We start from the raw sequence: 9,503 nt of genomic DNA, 5'->3' as shown, positions 1-9,503 counted from the left end.
GCTAGAAACAGGCTTCTACCTCCCCGACAATATCGCAAAGACTGTTTGTTTATTTTTGGACCACAATGCTTATATGAGACGATTTTAAGATGACCCAATGTTATAGAGAATTACTTCCGTGGAACCGGGGGATGAGTGAGTCACGTCATGACTTCACTGTTCTATTATTATTACTTTTTAGAAGAAGATGATGATGATGATGATGATGACTTTAGCTTTCTATACTTTATACTTCTACTCCACTACATCTCGGTTATTGCAGATTTGTATTGTTAATAAAAAAAGGAAGCCTGCCTCTTCTACCTAGGTCCCAAGATGCTGGCATGGCTATAGGCAACACCGAGTTGGACTTTTGACGTTACTCAAAAGAAGAAGTATTAAAAAAAAGGAAAAAAAGCTAAAAAATAACATTCTATTCTTCAGATATTTAAAAAAAATCTACAATTATTTTTGTTCAGAAGAAAAAAGAGGGACACATGTATTACATGTTGATGCCAACACTTTGGTACTTTTACTCAAATAAAACATTGAATATAATAGGACTTTTACTTGAACAGAGTATTTATTCATTGCGTTACTTTTTACTCGAGTAACAAATTCTTCCACCACTGCGTTCATGGTTAAACTGCATGGTTAACATGTCATAGCAGCTTTCTTAGAATGAAATATAATAACATGAATATAATAGTAACCAACAATCAGCCACAATGAGATTTGTTTGTGTGAATAAATTTGTACCAAGGTCAGCAGCACCTTATGGTGGTCCACTCGCTTCTCCTGTTTGTAGGCCACATGTATTTGTTGTCTGTTTGCATACAAATGAAGGGAAAGCAAAGCCATTATTCTCCAATGAAGATCTGGTTTAAACTGTCCAGAACCAGCCTAGCGATGATGTTACAGTAGGTTTATGCACTGTCCACAGCCCACCTCTGATACACAGACCAAGAAAAACAAAAATACATGAGCATTACTTAAAGGTTGACAATGTGTGAAGTGGTCCCTTAACATCAGGCACATGGCATCACATAGGCATCAAAGGGGGCTTGAGCCCCTGCCCTTTTACCTGTCTGTAAAAAGTGCCCTCTCCAGACCATGAATGCAGTCTTTACTGTGGTGAAAGAAATGCAAATGCCCTCTTTCCATGCATCTCAAGGCGGTATTAAAGAGAATTGCCTTGTCCAAACTCTCCTGAACTTGAATGCAGCATCTTATGTTGAAAGAATTGCCCTCCCTGTGTAGAAATCCATGCCATATGCCTTATCTCCAGTACTGACTTGATAATAGTTCAGTGTGGTATCACGCACTGAAAATAGCCGACCTCCAAGCTCACAATGCGTCGCAGCGGTCTGCTATTTTCGATATTTCCACCAAAATGCCCTTTTAGAGATTTCAACCCCTGCCTGTCTAACATTCTCTGCACGTTCCTGCTTAACATGGACAGTATCAACAGCATATTCCTTGTTCTGCCTTATTATTTTTATTTGCCTTTTTGTTTGTTTTTGAGACCGCTCTTATTAAGCGGTGCTCCTGGATGGAGCTAAGCTTCTACATCTGGCTTTGTCCGTTTGTCCAAAGCTTGTTATGCGCCCAGGGTCACATTAGCCACCCTTCGGAGAACTCTTAAGGCTCATTCATACTAGGGTGAAGTGAGTAGCTCCTCACCTTTTGGGGTGATGGGGTGATGGAGTTTATTCCTCCTGGCCCCCAAACAGTGGGATAAACTCCCTGCATGTCGCACTTAGAACTACAGACTCACTCCCCAGCTTCCGCCGTGCACTGAAGACTCACCTCTTCAGACTAAACCCATAGCACTACTGTAACACTCCCCCTTCCCTCAATGACCATACATGAAGCTAGATAGCATTTTTTTGGTTTTAGAAAAGTTTTTTACTGATTAGGTGCGTGGTCTACCTATGTTATTGCTTTTCTAGATTGATATTCCTATGCATTTGTTGTTGTATTGTTGTTGATGTACTGACATATTATCTTGCTTATTATATTGATGTATTACCTGCTTATTGTAAATCGCTTTGGATTAAAAGCATCTACTAAATGCCTAAATTGTAAATTGTATGTTGGAAAGTAAAAGAAGGGGAGATATGTCGTGGTTTGCGGTGAAGCGCTCTTCACCGCGGCTAATGACGTAATGTGTTCTGACGACACAACGGTGAATTGCTCTTCACCTCTCTGGAGTATTAAAGAGCTTTCAGTTAAATTGACTCATAAATAGCACCACTCACTTCACACCGGGTGTGATTTTGTTTATATCTGTTCATGTTAACTGAACTAGAAAAAACCCTTATTTAGTCAACCTGTGCCATGTTAAACAGGGGTTTAAATGGTTGTTTCAAGCTATCGCTCAAACTTTACTTTCCGACTATTTTGCAAACATCTGGCGTCTCGGACTGCCTTTACATTTTGGATATGATGTCACAAAAAAGGTAATCATCACTGACCTTTGCCGGATGCATACAGAACCTCTCTCGGAGCAATTGTGGAGAATGAGGTTTCAAAGAGGGCTAAATGCCACGGTGAAATGAGCATAAACTAGACTGCAGTGAATGCGCAAAGCAGGGTGACAAGTGCTGCCTGTATGAACTGTACGGTATGTGGTGGGCAAGTTGCTTCTTGTTATTTATATCAGGTCACACATGTTGGTGGTGACGTCACCGAGAACGCAGCTCCCTCATTGGCTAAAGGCCTGGCCTTTGTACTGTCGGCCGCGGATACCGCAAGCCAGATACAGACAGCACCGAACTAGTAATAACAAGTAATGAGCATTGGGGTCCAGTACGTGTATATTATTCACACCGCGGCCATATTGGATCGCATGACCACATAAGGCGGCAGCCTGCATTACAAACCATTGTAAACAATGGAGCGATGGTCCTTCTTTTGACCAAATCGACAAATGGGCAGATGATAACTTCAACATCCCCAAAAGGATTAAATACCGTAGAAGGGCTACAGTAACTGTATTGATTACATCCACGGACCACGGTAACAATATTCAAGTTAGGTTGCAACCTTAATGTGTACAAAGACTTGCTATCTGTGTGCAGTGCTTGCTCTGTTGTTAGATTGTTCCTGATTAATATGCAAAAATCACGATACAGTAAGTAAATATGATGGCAGAGCAAGCACTAGTTTGCACAGATACTGTAGCAAGTCTTTGTACAGAGTAACATTGCAACCTAACTGCCATGAATATTGTGGATGTAGCCTACCCTTCTATTTAATCCTTTTGGGGATGTTGATGTTGTCATCTGCCCATTTGTCGATTTGGTCAAAAGAAATTGGTTGAAAAGAACTCATATTTTGGGACCATCGCTCCATTGTTTACAATGGCTTGTAATGCAGGCTGCCACCCCATGTGGTCATGTGATCCAAGATGGCCGCGATGGAATAAGGTAGAGGCATGGTCGGACCGGGTCTAATGAATTAGGCATTGTTTGTACGGTAACTATCCTAGCAGAAAACAAAACAATGTGATCAGACGTGCCTTCTGCTTTAGACAGCAACAGCGTTTCTTGGGTTTGATAAGGCAAAGGAGAAAAAAAAGAAACCTCAGCGTTTCCAGAGTTTTTGCTCTGACTCCTGTCTCTGTAAACATGCAAGGGGGGGGGGGGCTCACGTTTTGCGTCTCCGTCACAGCTCACGTTTTGCGTCTCCGTCTTACACGTGATTGTTTACCACACAAGACAGAACTTTATCGTTCTCAAGGTGAAGTGTTTCCGTGGAACTATCCATAGAATTATCCTCGAGTCTGTTACGGACCGGGTCCAGTTTCCCTTGGTTCCGATTTTGGACCGCGTCAAATTGTTTGGGACTCGTGCCTATATACCTTCAGGCTGAAGGACTAGTGATCAAGGGGTGCGTACCGTTGTTCCGACGTCTCACTACTCTGACGTTGCGTTCGTCCGACTCTACCCTATCTCTAACCTTAACCCTAAACCTAACCACATACGTAGCCACATAGTCGGACTTATGAAACGTCAGACTTTCATAATCCTCCAGTTATCGTGCACTGTTGACAAGTGTCCTGATGATGACTGTATTAATCTTTATTTTATAAAAAATAAAAGTAGAAGAAGTGCGTAGGAACAGACTATTAATTGTTTAACATGTTTTCATTTAATGTTTTTCTTCTTTTCAAAGTGGGAGGTGACGTGCTCTGAACTTCCCCGGCGAGATCGGCGCCCACGTTGACAGGAGAGATGATCAGAGGAGCCGAGTTGTTATTCCGTTTGTTACACGGACTGAAGTACGGATAGAGTTTCTCGGCGAAGGAGCAGCCAGTGAAAGAGTAGAGAGGAACTCTGGCTTCCACATCGTAAAAGGAGACCAGACCCGCCTCGTAATCCACAAACACTCCCACTCTCTGGAGCTCCTCTCGTAGAGGTAGGCGCACGCCAGGGCCGGCAGCTGCGTAGAACTCATTCCCGTTCCTCAACACTATAGTCCAGTAACCGTCTTTGGGGTTCAGACTGATGGGTGGTCCCTTCCTGTTGATGGACTCCCTGGCCACCCCTAAGTCCCAGTTGGTCTTCCCTTTAACCTGGACCTCGTAGTAAAACATTCCCGAGGAGAAACCCTGTTTTCCCAAGACGCAGATGCATTGATAGAACCTCTCCGCGTTGTCTGGGAGAACATTGTTTATGACTCCGTGACTCACTTGTTTTCCATCCTCAGTCAGGGCGAGTTCGCGGTGAGCCGTATCGGGGTCCAGAGTTACGTCCACCGCATACTGCTGCACGCGCCTCAGCTCGGCCTCAAGCAGATGCTTCTTCATCTCTTTACCAAGTGTCTTCTCCAGCTGAGCCAAAGCCGTCCTGGCGCTCCCCACATGCGACGATGGATGGACACTGATATCTGTCCAGTCCTTGGAGGGTGGAGGACTGTTAGAGGGAAAGTTCTGGACGATGTGGTCTTCATGAGAGCGCTGTGACAGCCCAGAGCATCTCTTCTCTAACTGAGTGATTTCCTGTTGCAGCTCTTGGACGATGCCTTCAGCCTGTTTCTCGGTTGTTTTCTGCTTCTCTTCAATCACGTCAATGAGCTCAGCCTGGCTTCTCTGGATACAGCTGATCAGAGCAGTACAGACCTGCACGCTGTCGGCTATCTCTCTGTCTGCGTCTTTCCTGCTGAGCTCTACTGAGTGTCTGACCTCCTGAATCTTCACTTGTCTGTCCTGGATCATCTGCCGAACCTCCGCCTCCGTCTTTGCTTCGTATTCTTCTTTCCACTTGTGACTCCTGAACTGTTGGACCATATCAGAAAGAAAGGTGTTGGCATAGACGTCTGGTCTCGTATAGAAGTGTCTTGTACACAGCGGACACAGGCACGCATCGTTAGTGTTCCAGTAATGTGTGATACAGGTTTTGCAGTAGTTGTGTCCACATGGGGTGACCACCGGATCCGCAAACAAATCCAGACAGATGGAGCACAGAAAGTACTCTTCGGACAGGAGACTGCTGGCCGACGCCATTTCTGCACACCGGCGATGAAAGTCAGAGTGTAAAAGCACTGGAATTGATCAGTAAAAAGCAGCTTAGAACGGGTTGTGAGTGGAATGTGATGTGTCAGCACTGGCACTGGGATGTCCAGAACCAGTGATGTCTTCTTTTCTACAGCAGAATATTGGATTTGACTTTCTATCTGTGCTCCAATGGTATCTCTTTCAGTCTGTGAGGGTCCCTGTCTTTGCGGTCTCACGTGCAGGTGTCTTGATCTTTGCTGTCCTTCATTTATTGAGTGGCCTTGCTCTTTGCATAGTTCTCCTCCCACTCTGTGTAATCGACTTTTAAGCCGACTGTGACTCAAATATCACGTCATTGACGTGTGATGTCAGTCTTGCACATACTAGCCTCCGCCAAGCTCTCTGATAGGAGATGTTGGGTAACCATGGCAACATTCTGATAAACAAATATGGACCATAAGATTCCTTTTATATGGGGGGGGGGGGGGGGGGGGGGGGGATCTTTGTCCAGTCCCAAAAAAATCTCTGGTCTCCAAGAAATCTGCGGCCCCAATGGCCTACATCTTGGCACAAACGGCTTGGCCCAGGGCCATTGGCTGTGCTTTGCAGGAAGCGATGTGATTGGCCAACGGGACGTTTTATGAAATTAACTCATAAATAGCACCGCTCACTTCACACTAGGTGTGATTTTTAATGTGTAATGTGTTATCATCTCTGTAATGTGTTATCAACAGTAGCCAGACAACTATCTCAGAACTACACCTCCTGGATTATATAGAGAATTATACACAACAATATATTTTAAAATATAAAATATCTTACATTTAATGTTTTTGAATTTCCATTTCTGCAAAGCAGCAAGTATTATATACTGCCCTACAAAACCAACCTGCAGTATTGTGGTTGTGCCAACGAGCACAGGGCTCAGACCATAGTTATAGCCCACTGTAGCTGCCCAGAGCCCAATATATGCGTATGCGTGTCTCACACACACACACACACACACACACACACACACACACACACACACACACACACACACAACCACAAAACATTGTTAGGAACGCGCAGAGTTTGGACAAGGCAATTCTCTTGAATGCTGCATTTAGGTATGGCATGGAAAGAGAGCATTTGCATTTCTGTATTTCTTTCACCATAGTGAAAACTGCATTCATGGTCTGGAGGACAGTGTACTTTTTACAGACGGATAAAAGGGCAGGGGCTCAAGACCCCTTTGATGTCAATAGCCGGTTTTCCACAGGCCCAACTCCACACCACTCCACACCACACCGCCCACTTGTGTCAGGTTTTTTTTTTTCACAGTTCAATCAATATCAAAATGTATTCAGTCTTACCAGCATAGACGAATCTGACATCTGCTTTTAATATCCAATGTCCACAAACTCCAGTCCACGTAACAGCGGCCTTGGCCGTATTTCTTAATCAAAAACTATTATTAATCCAACCATTATGGTTTATAGGTTTTAGGCTTAGGCTACATTCAACATCGGACTTTTTAATTATGTCTGCGTTGACAACTACGTTGAAATGCGTCCATACCGCTGATTCCCTCTTTCGTTTTCAATTGCTTTAAACTTTCCCGTAGACAAGTTAACTTTTATCTCGGCTGGCGGCAACATTATCTCTCACTCATTCGCCTTTTCTTCTCGTGTGTATCTGTTTGTTTGTTTGTTCTCTGTCACATATGACACTCCTTCCTTTTCCCCATGAACATGTGCATGGTTGTCAAGACAACGCACTGAGCGTAGTCACGTGCAGTGCACCAGAAAGACAAGGAAATAGCACACACAGAGACGATAGTTGTATCGTTTTACACGTTATTTTCTATGAATCAAAATTATGTCCGACCCGAATCGACGTCCGACAATTAATTGTGAAAATGCGTCCGACCCGAGCCCGAGCCCGTCGGGCTTGTCGGGTCCCGTCGGATTTCGGTCGGGTATCCCAGCTCTAACACACACACACACACACACACACACACACACACACACACACACACACACACACACACACACACACACACACACACAGAAAGATGGAGGGAGGTAGGTAGGGCACGCCTCCAGGCAGAGATCTGCGCTCTGCTGAGCACACCTGTCTAGTTTTATAAATGAATCTATTTCACACAAACACGAGCTCACAGGAATGATAAACTGCATCAGAGTAATGACAAAAATTACAGTCCTACTTGCACTGCTTTCATAGAAGTACTAGTTATATAGTTCCATAAATCCAATAAATAAATAAAGTAAAAAAGTAGAAGTTGGTCAGTAAAATGTTTTAATTTAGTTAGGCTAATGTACTGTATTCAAAAGTACAAATTACAAAACATGTTTTGTATATATATATATATATATATATATATATACACACACACACACACACACACACACACACACACACACACACACACACACATTTATATATATACATATATAAATATTTATACATATATATATATATATATATATATGAATGAATGAATGAATGAATGAATGAATGAATGAATAATTTTATTTGAGTGTCATGCCACCTCGTGGCCCATCCCTCATGGGATTATATGACACCTTTTCAGAAAGGTTACAATATTCTTAGATACATTCCTTTTTCTTTTTTTTCTATACATCCGTTACCAGTATAGGCTACAACATAGATACCAGCGGGGGGAAAACAAAATAATAATAAAATAAAGCAAAACAGAGCATATGGTACTTAACCCCTACTGGTTGTACAATGCTTTTTTTCTCAAGTCCCAGGCTTTCTCAAAGTAGTTTGCCAGTTTAAATACATGTTTTTCAAATAGACAGTGAATACGTTGTGAGTCACTGATATCCCACATATAAATATCGTCAATATTATTAAACAACTCTTCTCTGGGTCCCGAATAGAAGGGACAATACAGAACAAAATGATACTCATTTTCTATTTCATTAAGATCACACATTTGACAGATACGTTCTTCTTCATCCAACCCAACATAACGACCCGTTTCAATATGGAGTGGCAGAATACCTCCTCTAATCTGAGCACAGAGTGACCTTTTTTTCTTTGGCAGGTTAAATAAAACATATTTTTCTGTATAATAATCATACTTAATTTCTCTGTATGTACGCAATTTTGGTTTACTCCAAATCTCCTCTGTCCAGGTATGTTTGATCTGATCAAACAGCATCTCCTTTAGAGCCACAACATCAACTTGTTCTAATCTGAGGAACACGTCTTCCACTCCATATTTACAAAACATAGCATGCATGTCCTCTATCCAGGGTCCATTCTGATGTCTGTCCCAATTAAATACTTTCTTTGTTAGCCTATTATCATTCATAGTGACTAGTCTATTCCACAACCTGACTGTGCAGACCTTCCATCGAACATCACATGGTTCCCATCCAATATCTCCTGATGCTGCTGCCATTGGCGCATATTTATGTACACCCAGGAAATATCGGATGGCTCGGTTGTGCACAGCTACACTCTTAGGGAAACTCCCATGACCCCAGACCCCAGCACTGTAATCAAGAACTGGGCAAACGCAAGCCTGATAAAGTGTTGTGTAAGTAAGGAAGCCAACATCTTTGAGTGTCTTGATTTTACCAATAACTCCCCCTAATGCTCGGCCTGCTGATTCAGCAAGGACTGTGGAACCATGGACCAGACTCATATGCTCATCAACATAAAACCCCAAATATTTATAGGACTTTACATAATTAATCTTTTTCTCACCAAAATAAAACTGATACTTACTAATATGAGTTCTAGAACTTCTGAAGTGTATCACATTTGTTTTCTTTTCATTTATGGTCATCCTCCATTTTTTACACCACTCACTTGTATGCAAGAGCATTTTTTGCATATCAGATTCCTTTTCGGCTATTAGGACAATATCGTCCGCATACAGGAGAATGCTCACTGCAGCTTCCCCGCATTGCACACCACAGTTTAGAGACTTAATTGAGCATGCTAGATCGTTAATGTAAACAGCAAATAATGTGGGCGAGAGATT

The 9,503-nt window shown here is 42.6% G+C and overlaps 1 protein-coding gene across 1 annotated transcript; it reads right to left on the bottom strand.

The window, feature by feature from the left end:
• Window positions 1-905: 905 nt before the first annotated feature.
• LOC308300803 (zinc-binding protein A33-like) lies at window positions 906-5,488 on the bottom strand (the record flags this gene model as incomplete). The annotated part of the gene is made up of 3 exons (XM_080744702.1): window positions 906-929; window positions 4,205-5,014; window positions 5,168-5,488. The coding sequence occupies 3 exons, from the start codon at window positions 5,486-5,488 to the stop codon at window positions 906-908; spliced, it is 1,155 nt and encodes a 384-aa protein (XP_080600828.1).
• Between the last annotated feature and the right edge of the window lie 4,015 nt (window positions 5,489-9,503).

The sequence above is a fragment of the Nannobrachium achirus genome (genome assembly GCF_963921795.1).
Source record: "Nannobrachium achirus genome assembly, chromosome: 16".
Taxonomy (NCBI): Eukaryota; Metazoa; Chordata; class Actinopteri; order Myctophiformes; family Myctophidae; genus Nannobrachium; species Nannobrachium achirus.
This window is presented reverse-complemented; position numbering and strand designations above follow the sequence as displayed.